Source organism: Podarcis tiliguerta, assembly GCF_965153285.1.
Source record: "Podarcis tiliguerta genome assembly, chromosome: 6".
Lineage (NCBI taxonomy): Eukaryota > Metazoa > Chordata > Lepidosauria > Squamata > Lacertidae > Podarcis > Podarcis tiliguerta.
The window spans coordinates 94866265-94885351 of record NC_139539.1 but is presented as its reverse complement, the minus strand read 5'-3'; the positions used below and the strand labels follow the sequence as shown (position 1 = coordinate 94885351).

Below are 19087 nucleotides of genomic sequence, written 5' to 3'. Positions count from 1 at the left end.
GAAAAATGCGCTGTGGAAGCTGTTTGACTTCCAAGGTGAGTTCGAAAATGGAAGCATTCACTTCAGTGTTTTCGGCGTTCGGCTTCTGAAACGTTCAGCAGCTGTGACATTCGAAAACCAAGGTTTGACTGTATAAAGATAGAAAATAATATCAATAACAGCCAAACACCCCTCCAAACAATACCCCAGTCCAAGAGCCTGTTCAGCAGCCTCAGCTTTTATAGCTGGAGTCAATCAGCTACATAATTTATATCCAAATGATTTAATATTTATCTAGTTATTATTTAAGAGAAATTTCTATTTACCATGTCATGTTGTCCGAACTCAACAAACCGTAGTTTATCTAAAAAGGAAACTTCCAATCTCAGTCCCCCACCTTCTGCTAGTGGAAGAGATGAACAAGTAGGCACTGCTAACCTCACTATTCCTTAGCCAGGGAATGCCATGAGGTTGCTAGCTCTTCCCTTCCTTTAGGATAGAGAACAGAATTCCACATCCGTCATCGGTCTGGCAAATGCACCAAGGTTTACTGGCTGTGTTGTCTTTCTACTTTGTTTTCTGAACTGCCTGAAAGATGAGAACTAACTGATTCATTGCAGTGTGGTATACAGTCATGCCTTGGATCTCAAACATCTTGGCTCCCAAACAAATCGGTCCAGAGCAATCGAAACCCAGAAGTGAGTGTTCTGGTTTTTGAATGATTTTCGGAAGCTGAACATCCAGCGCGGCTTCCAGTTGGCTGCAGGACACTCCTGCAGCCAATCGGAAGCCACGCATTGGTTTTTGAATGGTTCCAAGAGTCTAACGGACTCCTGGAACACATTGTGTTCAAGAACCATTTTTTAAAACTGGAAATGTTAATGTGTTGAGCTGTCAGTAACTGTATTCCCCTGGCTGGTTTAAAAAATACATTTTTACCTAGTAACCATCATCCCGGTAAACTTCTTGACCTCAAGCCAGGCAAACTGGCAGATGTGGAAACCAGTTTCTTTCATTTTCCTATGCTTTGATGAGAGTATGAATGATTCAGCAGATGCTGACATATGCCATTTGTAATCTGGAATATATTGATAGCCAGAACTGTTACATCTCCTCTTTAGTTTGTGATTACATACCACTTGAAACCATGTAACAGTTGACTCTGCATACCATATACAGCTGTGGCCTTTTTTACATTATTGGAATCAGAAAGGGGGGGTGCTTAAGTGTTGGGCCTTCACAACATCACAGATGCCATATGCAGCTAGTATAGAATGTGGTGGCTAGCTTGCTTGCGAGCGAATACTACTGCCAGCAAACCCCAACGTAAGATGTGATTATACTTTACTTGGAGCATAATTGTATTACAAAAAGTGAAAATCCTGTTTGATTGACTACATATAGGCTGCACAGTCTATAGATGTATGTGATGGTTTACTGAGAAAAATGTTGTAGAAAACAAAAGAATATGGAAGCAATATTTCAGCAAGTGGGTTTTTTCAGAAACTTTGAATTGGATTTTTTCCAGTAAATTTTTGACTCCCTTAAGTTAACAAAGTTCTGATTTAGTATGTTTAATTTATATTTAGTAAACAAAACTTCTAAAAGTATTGTTATGAGGTGTTAACTTTTCAAATATTTATACAGAATAGAAGATTTTCTCAGTAGTGAAAAATAACAGAACACAATTTTTTTACTACATCAGCAAAGTATGTGATGTTACTCAAAGAGTTAAATTCTTTTAAAATGCCTGTAAATATTTTAAGGTATCATAATTCATAGAATACATTTCTCTTTCATTATTTAGATTTTAATGTGATGTGGTGAAGACACTGAAAACTGTTAACATAACAAGTTTTGCATACCTGTAGAGTTGTTTGCATAAATATATTGACTTCCTAGGGACCAGCAATTATAGCTTTGATTTTATATTTACCATCCTAGCCATAAGGTTTGGTATTTCCTTTATTTAATATTACTCTTCAAAAAATTATAGAACTAGAGCGATTTAGTGGTATCATGTTATGACATGACATGATCTTAGCTAAGAATGCAGTTTGGGATGACTCTGTTGTTAGCATTAGTACATCTGAGCAACAAGCCATATGATCTTGTGCAGCCATATGATATTTGTGTAGTGGAAGATAAACTGCAACAGGAAACATGCCATATTTCCTCAGCAACACATTGGTGTTTCAGTTGTGTCCATGGAACTTGTATATTCGTTTGACTACAGGGCATGTATAATGATCAGTTCCCTTAATTTGCCCACTGATGTTTCTTTAACATGCCTACCAGGCCTTCCCATTTGGCCCACAGGTCAGATGTGGGGCAGATAAAGACATGGCTCAACTGTAAGTTTTTCAAGCTTATTGGCAGCACCTCCAAAACCCTGTGCAAAGGGGTTCCACAGGATCTACCTTATCAGCTGATTTTCTGGTCATGTGGAGTACTTTGCTTTGGACTGCCTGAGACCCAACAGTCAGCTGAAAGTTTTGCAGGCTGTGCATTCATTTGCCTGTACATGCAGGCAAAAAAGGGTCACCTGATGTCATTGTGATGTCAAGTGATAGGTGGCTGTCCCAATTCATCTCTCACATTTGGTCCATGGCAGTGGAGAGCCAGATCCAGCTTCCCACCCCAATTTAAATATAACATTTAAATCACATAAAGTGTTTTACTGAATTGTTTTTCTTTTCAGATACTTCAGGTCAAATACCTTCAGCTGTTGGGGAAACACAACACGGAAAATTAACCTGACATACTTTTTGGATTTAGTTTAATTTACTAAATATGTTAACATCCTAACTAATATTCGGGGGAAATCAGAACAAAAAAAGTTAGTTCTAATTTTTCTGGAAAATCAATATCATGGATTGTGAAATTGTTTTAATGATGAATGCATGTCAGCATCTCAACAACAGTCTTTCAGCAGCATTGTTTCAATGCAGTGTTGCAGTTCATCTGACCACTGCCTGTGCTGTGGCAGTTTCTTGAGCCAAGTATTCCTATACTCTGGTAGGAGAGCCCATCCTGTTACATTTTCCATTGTAATACAGTGGTGCCCCGCAAGACGAATGCCTCGCAAGATGGAAAACCCGCTAGACGAAAGGGTTTTCCGTTTTTCAATGCGCTTCGCAGGACGAATTTCTCTATGGGCTTGCTTCGCAAGACGAAAATGTCTTGCGATTCTTGCGATTTTTTTTCGCTCCCCACCCCCTTTTTCTAAGGCACTAAGCTGCTAATAGCCTTTTAGCAGCTAATCCCTGAAGCCTCTAATAGCGCTAATCCGCTAATGGGGTTGCTTCGCAAGACGAAAAAACCGCTAGACGAAGGGACTCGCGGAACGGATTCTTTTCAACTTGCAAGGCACCACTGTACACAATAGGCAGAGCTACAACTATGTCATCATGGGACATTTGCAGCAGCACCTTTCTTTCTGAATGCCTCTTTTCTCAAATAAGCTATGTCACTTTCACTGGCTAACATGTCTATTTATTTATTGTCTAATGAGTTTTCCTTTCATTTTAAGGGGGTGAGCAAGGAGGCTCTAGCTCAATGAACTGAAATGTCTGAAAAGTCAGGACAGAACACAAAAGCAAAGGATGGAAAAACCAAGTATGCAACACTTAGTCTGTTTAATACTTATAAAGGAAAGACTCTGGAAACACAGAAAGCTACAGGTATGTAAAGTAACATGAGCTGCTACTGTTTGAGAAATACTCATTGCTGATAGCTTTGTTTGCATTATTAAAGTATCTCATCTAAATTTAATAAGCTGTTTATGGTTGGCTACCATTTTGAGTTATATCAATGATGTCCACCCACTTGCGCAAGAGGACTGCTGATTCTCTCCCCCTCCAGTCCCTCCCATGCTCTCCAGATCTGCTCTGGAGGGTCCTGGATGCCCTTTGAGGAGGAAGGCAGGATATGAATTTAACAAATAAATAAATCTAAATAGTGTGTTTAGTCTACTACTGTTGAACACACTATTGAGGGAGGCCTATCTTGCATTCTTTCTTTAGGCCTTCTGTGAGCTGAGATATTTCTCTTTTGGCAGGCATTTGGCCTACTAAGTAATGTACTTGTTTCAAACTTCCCTAGCATTTTATCCTTAACTTGTTGCTGCCATCTATGATTGTTTTGTGCATTTTGAATTTTATTTTTTTATTAGGCTGTTAGTGTGCTTGAACCTTTTAAAATAGAACCAGAGAATTGTAGAGATGGGAGCAACCCAAAGAGTTATCTCGTCCAACCACCTGCAATTCAGGAATTACAGCTAAAAGGCAGGAATCACATCTAAACTATCAGAAGCCCCATTCCACGGTCATTCAGAGCAGGGTCTTCAGTGTTGCTGCCCCTCTCCTGTGGAACAAAATGAAGGAACCCACTGTGTGAAAGCATGCACCAATAGAAAAAACGGATTGAGGCCAAAATATAAAAACACAATATGTAACAAACAAAGTACAATGAATATATTCATCACAATGCACTCGCTATTACAAGGCATACGATACATACAAAGTGGTACTCCAATACGAGTGGGGAAAAACTCCTTCAGCCTGTAAGTTAACAAAGTCCCACACCAGGTACAAGTTGAGGCTTCTGCTGTATACTGGCTAGAGCCAGTTCGCTTCGAAACTGGGATCACCAGACTGCAGTCCTGATTACTACAGCTGCTCCATCACTTTCAATAATTTCTTTGCATTGGAGATAAGAAAATACATCATTAATTGTAACTCTGTATTCACTTCGATGTTTTTGGATTACCGCTTGTGTTGGAGTACCGCTTGTATGTATTGTATGCCTTGTAATGACGGGTACATTGTGACAAATACATTCATTTTACTTTGTTTGCTATATATTGTGTTTTTATATTTTGGCCTGAACTCTTGTTTTTTCTATTGATGCATCCTCTCCTGTGGAACAGCATCCTGGTTGAGATATGAGAAGCACCCATTTTATGGAAACAATGGAAGTCATATTTGCCTCAATAGAAGGACAGGGTATATGTAGAATATATACCAAAGCAATCCTAACTTTGGACCTAGGAGCAATTGATTCGCAGATCTTCCAAGTTCTACTTAGAATCATATTTCTTTGATAAATCTGTACATTTCTGTGACAGAGTCAGCAGTTAAAAATGTCTTTTCTTGATGCAGTCACAACACGCCATGGATTACAGAGTCTTGGAAAAGTTGCCATTTCACGAAGGATGCCCCCTCCTGCTAATCTCCCCAGTCTTAAAGCAGAAAACAAAGGCAATGATCCTAATATAAACATTGTGCCTAAGGATGGCACAGGATGGGCTTCTAAACAAGAGCAACATGAGGAAGAAAAGTAAGTTAAAGGTCATACTGTAAATTCTCATTAAGAATAGTGGTATAGGTATAAAGTTTTGGTATATGCCATAAGAGATCCATGGCAAACACTTTATTTAATGATTCAAGAGTCAACATCCTCTTTCAACCCCTGCTAAAACATTGTTTCTTCACATTTCTTATGGTTTCAGACCGCCAGAAGTGCCACAGACCCAGCCAAAGCCTGCAGTTCCTGCTCCTCAAGAAGCGCCTCCTGTTGCCAAATCATGGGCCAATACCAAGCAAGGTGGGCAGGGTGATGGTAAGTGGAGGTGGGCCGGTCTAGTTGGGCTAGCAGTTCCGCTTTGCATTGCCATCTTAGGACAGTTGGTCTTAATTTTTTGAGGCAGACAAAACTGATAGCATTGTAGAAACATTGTTTTTGGATGTACTGTACAGTGGTGCCCCGCAAGACGAATGCCTCGCAAGACGGAAAACCCGCTAGACGAAAGGGTTTTCCGTTTTTCAATGCGCTTCGCAGGATGAATTTCTCTATGGGCTTGCTTCGCAAGACGAAAATGTCTTGCGATTCTTGCAATTTTTTCCCCGCTCCCCACCCCCTTTTTCTAAGGCACTAAGCTGCTAATAGCCTTTTAGCAGCTAATCCGCTAATCCCTTAAGCCTTTAATAGCCGCTAATAGCTGCTAAACCGCTAATAGCGCTAATCCGCTAATGGGGTTGCTTCGCAAGACGAAAAAACTGCTAGACGAAGAGACTCACGAAACGGATTCTTTTCGTCTTGCGAGGCACCACTGTACTTTCATTCAAGGAAACCTCATGTCTTTTGCAGTTTTATTCTGATGAGAAATTTAGCTTAGATCACTTGATAGAAAAGTGAGTAATGATTTTATATCGTAAAACATTTTAGAGAAAACAAAAGCCCTAGACATCTAGTTTTCCCCAAAAGTTTAAATCTTCTGTCATCCATTTCTCTCTCTCTCTCTCTCTCTCTCTCTCTCTCTGTGTGTGTGTGTGTGTGTGTGTGTGTGTGTGTTTGTAGTTTAAATTAATAGCTTTGAAGGTTGAGTGGTATGATTCATGTCAGCTCTCTCATAAGATACTGATAGGCTTCTTTGGGGCCTTTTCACTGCTTTCATTAAGGATTTTCATTCCAGTCTGGTAAACATCCTCTGCCTCTTGCATTTGTCTTCTCCTATTAGACTCTTCTTCAGTTTCATAGAAGTCCCACTTTTGATAAGACTTGTCATTGTAGGTTGTTGCACATCAGAGTCTACCATCTTCCCTCCCATCTGCAGTACATTCTAAGTATTCCTTCTCCAGAAAAATAAAGGGGAAGTAGCATTGCTCACCACCTGCAGTTCCTCCAATGGCTGTCAAAACTGCTTTTTGTGCTTTTACCTCTTCCAAATCCTTATTTAATAGGGATGGCAGTTCTAGAGAATTTAACTCCTCCAAAGGTCTTTTTCCTCCTCTTGGCTTCTGAAACACTCTCCATCTTCAATGTGAGACTGGTTCATCAGAGTCAATCTGACCTGCTACTACATGGGTTGCAGTTGAATGCTCTTTCACCTGTTCCTCAGAAGGCAAGGCTGTCTTTGATTCAAAAGGCTCCTCTTGAATTACTTCTTCATTAGCAGCAACAAGGCCCAGAGCCACTAACAACACCGGCACTGTGGCCCACAGTAGTAGCAGTCACCTGCAGACCCGCCTGGCCTGCTCTATCCCTGTTGCCCAGGGTTCCTTCCCCCGCCACAAGAAGAGACACCAACACCCAAGTAAATGCAGTTGAGAATGATAGCTTTACATAAGGTTGGGTCAGTAGTGGGTGTTTTATATGTGGGAGATTTCTTATCCATTATGTGTCACAGCTATCCTACATGTAAGGGACTAACTGTACAGTTACTTTTAACTACACATCTGCCAACTATTTCTGGTCAGATTGGCTAGACATTTTGTTGGGCCTCTTACATAAATTCCATACTGGTCAGTGCCCAAACTCAAGTCACAGCAGTATTCCCTCATAACTTTGAGCTTTACTTTGAGCTGCTCATGGTGCAACTTCAAAATGATAGTGCTGTTCTTAATTCTTGGAGTCGGGAGAGAATCGGTGTTGCACAGGGCATCTTGCTTTGCCATATGCATATTCATACCACTTAGCAGCAGCATATTTTGAGGATCATTTCAGCCTGCCTCGCAACACACACTTTGTGAATTACAGTATTACAGGGCTGAGAGGTTCTACAATGTCACAAAATCAATGTCACAAAATCAGTTGATTTCAACGTTCATCGTTGCAGTGTTTTTCTTAGACATCTCCAATTAATTTCAGTAACTCTGAATAGAATTTGGGTTTAATAACTTATATCATAATGTCATCTGGCTCATATTAATTAATTAATTAATTAAACTTAATAGTTGCTTGTCATCCAAAGGTCTCCAAGCAACTTACAGCAATACATTATGCACACATGCTTAATACCATAAGGAAAGACGGGGGGGGGGGGGCTGTCATACAAATTCATCAATATATCACCTAACATAACATGTAAAAACAAAAACAACACATCCACCATATAAATAACAAAAGGCATTAACTATAACTATACACTAATAATAAACAAAGAAGATTCCCACCACCAATTAGATAACTATTTTCCCTCTCTCTTTTTTAACCACCCTACCCAAAAGTCTGCTTTCAAGTCTGCTGTCACAAGTCCATGGTGTGTGGGTCCATTGTCCTCCAGGGATGGTCTGGCATCACTCCTCCTTTCGGGGGAGTTGTAGCAGGCAAAGCAGGAAGATGATAGCATAGGTTTTACCTGCTTTGCACTTGATCTGGCTACTGCTCCTCTTCTGCTGCTGGTGGTAGGGGTGCAAGACAAGCTTCATAGAAGGGGTGGCAATGGCTGATTTTGTTGTTACTCTGATTTCCCCCTCAATTCTTAAAGAGAAGAATTTCACTTCCAGCATTAGAACTAAAAAACATTTTCTTCTGACAAGTTTATTATAATTAATTGAATTTGTTTACCTCTTGGTCTTCAGAGAGTTGAAGGATTATATATATATATATATATCCAACTAAGGAGCATTTAGAGTATACCTGATGACAGCTGTCAGTTTCCATGACTTTCGTGGAACCTGGTCCATAGATGGATATAATAAACTTGGACTAAGTGGGCACTGTCATAGTGGAACACACAGATATTTAAACATTATGTTGTTTGGGAAAGCTGTTGCACATTTGACTCCCCACCCCAGTCTTTGCACTGCCTTCCCAAAGTTGGGTAAGCAAGGTGCTAGGCTTTGGGAAGGAGGCATAAGGGCTCTGACAGGGTCCTTCCACCTCCTTCTCAAAGCTGGGTTAGCATTTTTCCAGCTTTGGGAAGGTGTAGGAAGGGCCCTAGGATCCTGCTTGAGCCTGCCGCCTCTTTCTCAAAGCCTGGCCCTTTGCTTACCTGGCTTTGGGAAGACGGGGCTGGAACGAGGGCACCAAATTTTGGCTTTGCTCCCCATCCCTGTGTGACAATGCAGTGTTGTGGCCCATGAGTTCCATGGTGAAGTACTCTTGTGGCCCACTTAATGTGAAAGTTGGGCCACCCTGAGTTAAGGTATAGCAAATGTAGCTTATGTGATCTTCAGTTTGCCCTTTTGTTTAGGAACATAAGCAGGATCATGCGGAATAAGAACAAGGCCCATCAGTAATCAGCAGACACTACATGGTCCTACATGAACATTAGCTGGTGACCTGCTTGTGTACAGTGTTTCTATACTCAGCCCATCCTTGATCTGTTGCTTGGATTACCCAGCTGCTTATCTTGGGGTTTCCTGTTTAAAGTGTGCCTGCAAATCTTTCCCACTTACTGGGAAAAATGAAGTAGATATTTTTGCCTGGCTTATTTTGTACATCCTTTCAACACTTCTGATGGCATTTCTCTGACAAGGCATCTTAACCCATCCCTTATTTATTTGGCCCTTTTTACACAACATTCTCTTAGATATCATTTTGGCCATTATTTTTAAAATAAAGTACAAATCCAAAAATCATAAAAAGAAAGCAGTTTAACATAAGGGGATTTTATGTATTATGTGTTTTGGATGCTTCCAAATTACATTATGAAACTCATCCTGGCTTTTAATGTACAAATGCTAGACAGCAGTTTTCATTGTGTGATAAGTTTATGATCAAAAGGATATCCAAAGGTGCATGTATAAGAAAATTGATCTAGAATATTTCTCTCCCTAACATCTGACCCTCCTGATGCTTCTGCTGGACTACAGCTCCCATTATCCCTGACCATTGGCCATGCTGCTTTGAGCTGAAAGGAGTTGGAATACATGACCATATTGCTGTGTAGAAAAGCATAAGGAGTACCAGGCCACCCCCCCACTCCAAGGAGCTTACTAAGGCTCCAGTACTATTAATATCTACTCAGAAATATAGGTCCTGTTGTTTTTGCTGAGATTTACTTCTAGGTAAGAATGCAGTCTCTACCCCCTTACGTGGAATTGAGCCCCATTGAACTCAGTTGGGCATGTTTCTCATTGACAATCATAGCTCAACCCCTGGTGTCTCCAGGTAGGGCTGGGAAAGACCCCTGTCTGAAACCCTGGATAGCTGACAGTACTGAGCTAGATGGATCAGTGGTGTGGACTTGGTATAAGACAGCATTCAATCTTTCTAGCTTCTAGCATGGTTAAAGATTGCTAAAGTATGCTTGTAAATAGGCTAGTTAAAAAGTGGTACACAGGGAAAACATTAAGGACTAATTTCACTTTGTATTTATATGTAAAGTTGGAGATTTTTAATGCACATTCAATATAATCTACAGAATGACAAGTGCATTGTCTACTCCTAATTTTTTTAGAGTGTGCTCTTGTGTATCAGGAATGCACACAATCCTGCTTCCTCACATTTCTAGAACTTTTTACATTGATATTTTGATAAAGTAAGTATCATAATTCTATGAATACAGTGGTAGCTTGGTTCTTGAATGGCTTGCCTCCCCAACACTGCAAACTCAGAAGTAAGTATTCCAGTTTGTGGACGTTTTTTGGAAGCCAAGCTTCCGACGTGGCTTCCGCTTGAGTGCAGGAAGCTCCTGCAGCCAATTGGAAGCCGCACCTTGGTTTTCGAACGGTTCCGGGAGTTGAACAGACTCCCGGAACGGATTAAGTTTGACAAACAAGGTACCACTGTATATTATTTTAAGACAGTTTCCCTAAATTTGCAAAAGTAGTTAAAAACAAGTACTGCTCTAATTTAGATTGAAAGTATTTTGTATTGGACATTTTAATACAGCAAAGAGGCTTTTGCAGTTTTGCAGTAACATTTATTTGTTAGTAAAGGAACCTTGTTAGTTTTGCCTAGTGCTATTTTTCTAGAAAAAGAGTTGCCGGAATTCACCATGAACACCTCCTTCATTCTCATTAGAGTAGCAATTGTGACCACCTGAGAGGTGCCAGAACTGAGTTCTGACAGGTTCCAGTGAAAAAAAACTCCCGAGGAAGTGCAAAAGATCCTTGGTTCAATTCCTGTCATCTTTCGGTAGGGCTGGAGAAGACTCTGAAACTCTGAGGAACTACTTCCAGCCGGGAAAATGATACTACGCTAAATGTATTGGTGGTCTAGCTGTGTAATATAGCTTCTATGGTTCCAGTACTGAAAATACATTAGAAGAAAGAAGGCAAATTATTTCTTTGCATTTGGCAGATGACTAGTTGCTTCATATCTATGGAAAGCAGAGATTTTTCATTTAGTATCACTAGGAGCACAGTCTAAATCCCTGGCCATCAGCAGTGGAGCTTGATGGAGTAGTGTGACCGCCGCCACCACATCCACAGCACTGTTGCCTGTGCTGACCAGGACAGAAATTGGGGGCATGGAGAACAGCAGCAGGGCCAGCACAAGATCCAGTGGATCCTGTGGCCACCCAATCCCTTAATGAGCCTCTGGTTATGTTAAAGCTAGTGATCACTAGTCGCTGCCATTATAGTTCTGGAAAACCTTTCTGTAAGATATTCATACACTATATATTTAAACAGAGCAGGCTACTCTGCTCCTTGGTATAGCTTCTTACCATAAGGAAGGCAGTTGATCCAATAGTGGTGCTTGAAGTACCAGAATCTCTTATGGAAGAAGTATTTCTTATTTGAAATTGGAGACTAAAATAAAAGCTTATTTCGTTCCACATTGCAGATTTTGATTTTCTGAACTGTTAATTACTGACTTGCATTTTTTACAACTATCTCAGGTCCTGGAGTTCAAGTAAATAGCTATTTCCAGCAAGAGTTTCCTAGTCTGCAGGCAGCTGGTGATCAAGAGAAGACTAAAGAGAAGGATGCAGCTGAAGAGCCTTATGGTCCTGGGCCCAGTTTACGACCACAAAGTAAGTATACATAAAATGTAATAATACTTTTGAATACAGTTTTAGTTTTTAGCCCATGTTACCATTCTTAAAGTAATATGCAAATGAATTCTACCAGCTCTTGAAGAAACACTTGGTTCACGTAGACATTTGCTTGATCTCTTGACCTAAATTAAATATTAGTCAATGAGGCTGACAACAAGCACAGACTCAGATGCTCTAGCTTCCTCCTCTGCATCAGATGTAATTGGAAAAAAGCATTTTTTCCGGTTTTATATCCAAACCGAGCCCAGTAGTTTGCCCTTCTTCTACAAATAACTTATAAAAATTCTGACATGGTTTGCATTCATGGTAGTTGAGATCAGGGACGGGAAACTTGTGGCTCTCTGGATGTTGTTAGACAACAGCTTCCATCCTTGGCCATGTTGGCCAGGGCTGATGCGAGTTTGAGTCCAACAGCACCTGCAAGGCCACTAGTTCCTCATTCAAGCCTACAATCAAATCATGGCTGCTGCTTGTCTACAGTCATTTTCCACCTGATCCAGGCTGTAGGTTCATTGGCCTTTAGAAATGGAGAAAGTGGTGTAACTGGAATGTCAGTTAACACATAATGCCAACCATAATTAGCACAAACTACAGTTTGCAAACCCACTTCAAAATGTGGCTTCTGATTGGGTTTTGCCAGACTGTTGCATATCGTGGTTAACCAATTCAAACACTACATTAAACTATAATTCAGCTTCTTTAACCACTGTTAGTATAGTGCCTTAATTGAGCCAGTGATAGCCCTATTTAAAACAGCAACTGCTGAATGTTCTCGGTTATAGAGAGCTTGAATTGCTCAAGTTAAACAATTTCTGTGGCTAAAGTGGACTAATTCTTGGTGGTGTCACAGCTCAAGTAGGCTGAGATGACAGTTTTGTCGCTGAAGGTCCTTTTTGGGGGGTGTGGGGTGGATGAAGCTGGTGAGAAATATACCAAGCACTTTTTGCACAACACAAAATAAATGGTGTTCAGAAATCTGTTTAGAATATAACCTCCCCTATCCCATTGCAGATGTTGCTAGCTGGCGAGAAGGTGGAGGCAGGAATCTGAACTCTCCAAATTCTCCAACTGATCAGGAAGCAAAACCTGTTGCTCAAGAAGACGGTAATGTGCCTGGACCAGTAGAACAGAGTGATGGCCCCAAGGTACCAGAGAAGAGGGATATAAGGATAGCACTGCCACCTGCTCCCAAGCTTAATGGTCAGCAACAGCCTGGGATCATATCTCAGTACAGAGCAATGATACCACCCTATGTAAGTCATGTCCATCAATCTCTTGTAGACTTCTTTCTCTTGAGGGATCTGAAGGGAGGGAAACTTTCCTTTGAAGTGGAATTGCTAAGCTCTTTGCACCTATGCTGTTTATATTCCTGTTGCTGTTAATTGCTAACTGAGAGTCATTTTCTTCTAGCAAGTGATGTGATTGAGAAATCATAGAGCACCAAGGGACTTGCAAAAAGGCACACACCTAAATAACTTAACTGTATAAAGTTTAAGAGTTTGTTAATTTTAGGTAGACTTCAGTTTTTATTTCTGGTATATTATATAAATGCTCACTTTCCAATTTATGATTTTGGTATTTAATTAAAATACAATGTTTACATAGCTGGTGTTTTGTTTTTTCCTTAGATGTTTAACCAGTACCCTAAATTGGCATATCCTCAAATGCCAGGTCCCAGCAGGTTCCCTGGTCCATCTGAGGCTACCAGGTAAAAATACCAATTACATGCTCTTAAAACTTTTTGATATCACAACTATATTTGCATAATGCATATATAGTCTTATTTAACATAATTTTAAAACCATGATTATTTTAAACTTTAAAGAGGATGCAACAATACAAAGCATAAAATTACTAAAGCATCAGTGGTGCATAGTCCAGTGTTAGCAAAACATCAGTAGTCAACCTATAGGTGCATGTTTTTGCAGTTTTCCCTTATTCATAACATTGGACCCTGTACCGTTGATATTTTTGTATAGCTTTTAAAATTGTTGTCCATTGATGATATATATTGTTTTGTGTCTTAGGTATATATTAAATTGTCTCTATATTCTTTCAGCACCACTGGGGAAACCTCAGACACCCAAGCACTTAATATGTCAGCACTTAGAACTTTTTTTCCTTTCTGATTCTTTAACATTTGATTCTGACATCTAGTAATTGAAAATAGTTCCCTTTGTTAATTAAACTTGCTGTTTGTAAACAAGTATCTACTTTTTTCAGTATTGAGCTTAAACTAATCTTAAGTCTTTTCAGTAACTTAACTATGAAATATTGATATATAAACCCTACATGATAGACTGTTTTCTTTTTCTAGAGGACCAAGGGGTAGAGGGCCCTCTTCATGGAGCTCAGAAACTGTAGAACGCCCAGCCATCCTAAGTGCTAATGAGCTCAAAGAACTTGACAAGTTTGATAATTTGGATGCTGAAGCTGATGAAGGCTGGGCTGGTAAGAACATTAATATCAGTGAACATTTAACTGGTTGCATGTAGAAAAATGTTTTGCAGTGCTGACCTACAATTCTTTATTTTTCTAGGAGCCCAGAGTGAGGTAGATTATACTGAACAGTTGAACTTCAGTGATGATGATGACCAAGGAAGTAACCAGAAAGAACAGTATAGCAGGTGATTTATAAAACACACACACACACAAAATATTCATGTTTAGAAATTTGAAATAATCAGGTAGTATTTGTACTACATTTGTAAAATGCCCTCGAGAGACTGAGAGTTATGTAGTAGCTAGAGTTTTGGATGTGGGAAACACAGCTATAAATTGCAACTTGAGAAGATTAACATAATCTTCATAATTAACATAAAAGGCATGTTTCATGTAAAAAGGGTGGTATGCAAAATATGACCTTTTATGATCCCCTTCTTGCAGTAATGAACCTACAAAAGATGTGGAGAAGAAAGATTCAGAAGAACATAAATCATCTGCTGCTTTGCAGTCAGTTGGTTCCAAAGTGCCATATAATAAAAGCAACTACTTTGATCAGGTATTTTTATCTAATCACTTTTCTCTCCTGATGTATAAGTTACAATTTAGGTGTGCATTATCCAGATACTATTGTGATAGAGCTAGTTAAGTGCTGGTATGCCTCCAACCAGTGTTAATGAAAGTGTAAATGAAGTAATGAAACATGCTTTGGAGGGGAGTTTACATAAAATAAGGGTGTTGTGTTGGGTTTGTTAGGTTTTTCCCCCCAATTACTCTTATCATAGCTTCCCTTCTGACTGAGCTGCATTTTGCATCCCAACAAGTTATAGCCTCTCTTTTTGAGGTAACCACTTGGTGTATTGAATTGGTTAGTACCTTTTAAACCTATCATTGATTAAGTGGGGTTAAAGGTGATGGAATCCAACAGTACAGTGGTACCTTGGGTTACAGACGCTTCAGGTTACATACATCACTAACCCAGAAATAGTACCTCGGGTTAAGAACTTTGCTTCAGGATAGGAACACAAATCACGTGGCGGCAGCACAGCAGCAGCGGGAGGCCCCATTAGCTAAAGTGCTACCTCAGGTTAAGAACGGACCTCCAGAATGAATTAAGTTCTTAACCCTAGGTAACACTGTAGTCAAAAGACCTAGTCTGTCCATTTCCATTTGGAACATTCTGCATATATCTGATCTGCCATATATGTGATTGTTGACAAAGCAAAGGGTTTTGTGGATGAACTGAAAAAAGACTTTCTTTCTGAGATAGCAAGCCTGTGTCTATGTGTTCATGTAATTGAATGCTCATACAGATTGAAAGATTCTTCCTAAATAGAGAATTGGCATTATTTAACTTTCTGTGCAGCTAAGTGCTCCTGCAAAAGACAGGTACCTAGTCTCTGTGCTGACATGGAAACTGACTGGAGACTGCATGCCCCACATAAGTACAGTCCTTATGTTGGCACTGAGAGGTTTTGAGACCATTGTAGTCTGAAGCCTTTAGCACATTTGAACTCCATTTATTAGAGACACTGAACAGATTTATGATTTGGCTGTTTTAAGAATGTTTGATTCTGTTGCTGGATATTTTGGGGATTTTAGTGTTGGCATAGAACGATGAATCCTAACCCAGGACCCCTGGCCTTGGGGATGATGGAAGTGAATGAAGCCAGTGCTGGATCCAAATCCTTGCCAGCTTCTGTTGGCCAGGACAAGAAGGTCACATTTTTTGTTCTGGTTTGCATATTGTTATGCTGCACTATGTTGCTGCAACAGAAAGGCCTGGATCAAGCCCCTGGCCTGTCACTGGGCCCGTTTAGGATCCAGCAGCTCCCTGGCTGACACTATTCAACCCACTCAAAACAACCCTTTTGGGGGTGTTGTGCCAGCCACTGCCAGTGGGAACATGGCTGGTGGTAACTCCCAAACAGTGCCACACCTTCAGTGACCACAGTGCCTTCAGTAGCCAGCAGCACTGGACAAAGGGACACCTCTGCCCTTTTCCCCTTCAGGAGCATGAAGGTGTGTGTCTTAAGAATGATTGCTAAGTGAGTAATTACATGTTGTGTACATCATACTGAGTACATCCAACTGAAATGAAACTAGTAAAGGATTAAATCAACAGCATTCGGTTTGTTTCACAAGAATATTTACGGTTGTGCTTTTTAATCCAATAGGAACGCAGTCTGACACCAGCCCAGTCTTTAGTGCTTGAGAGGGGCAGTTCTGGGCTTCAGCCAAAATCTGTTCAGGTATGAGCAAAATTCACCTCTGGTCCCAACTGTCAATCCTTAACTTTCTCTAATTTTTTAGTAAAATGTAAGATAATGCTTTGCATAGTAGTCATGCAGTGCACATTGTAATACATGGAAGACCAGCTGATTTTTTCATTCCATTTTTTTCCCCCCTTTAAATTCAAAGAGGCCTTTGGATGTGTAGCAATGCATGTCCAGGGAGTGATTTCCCCCTTCAAACTACAGTCCCACACATCACATCAAATGCTGCTCCAAGGACCCTCCCTGATCCTTAGCAGTGCCATAGTAAGGCAGAGGAGGTATATGCTCTGTATGGGAGGCAATAAATCCCTGGTTCCTATGTTTAATACCTATGCACAATCTTCTGGATCCCAGCTGCAATACTTTGCAGTAAATTACTTTCAGTTGAGAGATTAAAACAGGCTATCTTCTCCACTCCTTACAATCCACATTTTTAAAATGTAGTAATTCCATAAAATACAGCACAGGGAATTGAACTGTGGTCTGCAAACTTCATTCAGGTGGCCCACAGCATGTCTTTGAAGAGCATGTAACAATTTGAATTCTGTGGAATTCAAATTGTGATACAGGTGACTCAGCTTACACTTGAGTTACATTCCGGGGAAAACACCTAAAACCAAAATGACGTATGGTCGAAACACATTAGGTTCAGTGGGCGGGTGCGATTGCCAAAGTCTTTCCCCCCAAACGCTCACCCCCTTTCCATCCCTTTTAAAATCTTAAAAGAAATTTTGCCAGGTGCATAAAGCTGAATGCGCAAAAGTTAAATGTGCACAAGTTGCAAGTAACATGTGCAATAAAATACCTATAAGCAGTGTTAGAAACTCAAATATATAAACTAATTGCCAGATCGCAACTTAAACCTAGGTTATGGATGCCACAATGGAATGTCTAGGAGCCCTTTTTCCCAATGAAATTTAGTAGTGGTAGTAGTCATTTCATTTCTATACTGCTTTATATTTTATTGGAAAAAATCTCAAAGCTTTTACAGCATTAAAACATCAAATTAAATACAGAATAAAACAAATTCAAGCTTCAAGGAAAATATTTCAGATTCTTCTCCAATTGACATTTTGCTTCCCCCTTATTTATTTACCCACTTAATTTATATAGCTTGCCCCATAGCAGAAGTACTGCAGGGAGCCAGTAGTGTGGTATAGTGGTTAGAGTATTGGACTTGGACCTTGGAGGACAGGGTCAAATCCCTACTCAGTCATGAAGCTCACTGGGTGATCTGGGGCCAGTCACAGCCTCTTAACCTATGTCACAGGGTCATTGTAGGGATTAACTGAGGAGGAGGGTGATCCATGTACTCCTTGGAGGAAAAGGTGGGATATAAACGCAATAAATAAGTTCTTCTGCTTAGCTTCTTAAGGACCCAACCAGATGGGGATGCCATTTGCCAACCCGGCGTACAGAGATCTCCACATGGTTGCAGTTGGGAATTTCTAACACTGCATATAAGAAATAAAAAAGCAATAATATATTTAAAAATCCTGCGGCACCCTGCACAGCGCATTGCAATTGCTACAGCAGGCAGAAAAATAATTAAGTGGTCTGCCAAGACACTTTGCAATTTTCCAAGTGGTCCATGGGTCGGAGAAGTTTGGAAACCACTGCTGGCAAATATTTATTGCAGCTATTTCTTTATTCTTTGCTTGTCAGTTTACAATGAATTGAAAAGATGCTTTTAGAGTAGTAGGTGTTTGCAGTGCCCTTAACCCTAGCATTATTCTCTGTTAAGATAAAGTTTTCTTCCTCCTTACAACTTTTAATTGAGGCCCAACTAGGGGGAAATAAATAAAATTGCACATTTCTAGTTTGCATTGCTTGTGATCAGCACTTCACTTGTTAGGCCTAACTTTAGTGTGAGACCTTCTGACAGTTCATAGATTGAAGACCCCTGTTTCAGAGTTGATAAAAGAACCATTGAATCACTTTGCATATACACTTCTGTAGTAGGTCTAAAACTGCCTTTGTTTGAGACTTTTGCACTTTTTTATTTCAAAAAACATAGCATCCACTTCCAGATCGCTTGGCAGGGCCAGGGAAGCAAGGTCCCTTTCCTCCTAGGCCAACACCAGATGAGGATGAGATTTGGAAACAGAGGCGAAGACAGCAAGCAGAAGTATCTGCAGCTGTAGAACGAGCCCGTAAAAGGCGAGAGGAAGAGGAGCGAAGAATGGAAGAGCAAAGAAAAGCAGCATGTGCTGAAAAGCTAAAACGGTTAAATGAGAAATTTGGCTGTGTAACGAAACCACCCCGAGAAGACCCACTGAAAGAAAAAGAAAAGGAGAAGGAGAAGGAAAAGGAAAAGGAGAAGGAGAAGGATACTGATAAGGAGAGGGAAAAAGTAAGTGAAAAGGAAAAAGACACAGTGATAGAAAAGGAAAGGGAAGAAAAGGAAAACCAAGAGAGGGAAAAGGAAGCAGAGAAGGAAAGAGAAAAAGTGGAGAGGGAAGAAGCAGAAGAGAAACCAAAGGCTGAAGTGTCTGAACCTCAAGAGCCAATCACTCCGTCTGTTACAGTTGAGAAGCCACAAGAAAGTGGAAGCAGCAGTAAAGAGGAGAGAGGTTTGTACCAGTTCTTTTGTTTGTTTAAAGTAAGCAACCTGCTGTCTGTAACTAGAATCCTAACTATAGCACTGCCTAAGAACTGT

At 40.3% G+C, this 19087-nt stretch overlaps 1 protein-coding gene and 1 long non-coding RNA gene across 41 annotated transcripts in view; one reads left to right on the top strand and one right to left on the bottom strand.

The window, feature by feature from the left end:
- PRRC2C (proline rich coiled-coil 2C) overlaps positions 1–19087 on the top strand; it is a 73180-nt gene that overhangs the window by 5948 nt on the left and 48145 nt on the right. For 39 of the 40 annotated variants that reach the window (XM_083446427.1, XM_083446450.1, XM_083446446.1 and 36 more), the window contains exons 2-12: positions 3512–3662; positions 5142–5319; positions 5492–5601; positions 11552–11686; positions 12722–12963; positions 13339–13418; positions 14028–14161; positions 14250–14337; positions 14597–14711; positions 16330–16404; positions 18446–19001. In XM_083446427.1, the coding sequence (XP_083302553.1) occupies positions 3548–3662; positions 5142–5319; positions 5492–5601; positions 11552–11686; positions 12722–12963; positions 13339–13418; positions 14028–14161; positions 14250–14337; positions 14597–14711; positions 16330–16404; positions 18446–19001 (1828 nt within the window). In that variant the 5' untranslated portion in view covers positions 3512–3547. The remainder of the gene's footprint in view (positions 1–3511; positions 3663–5141; positions 5320–5491; positions 5602–11551; positions 11687–12721; positions 12964–13338; positions 13419–14027; positions 14162–14249; positions 14338–14596; positions 14712–16329; positions 16405–18445; positions 19002–19087) is intronic. The other variant, XM_083446449.1, reaches the window with a different exon arrangement.
- LOC310680220 lies at positions 1209–2092 on the bottom strand. The gene is made up of 2 exons (XR_014512701.1): positions 1820–2092; positions 1209–1770 (listed from the first exon to the last, which is right to left on the bottom strand). It is a non-coding gene; the product is annotated as an uncharacterized lncRNA (long non-coding RNA).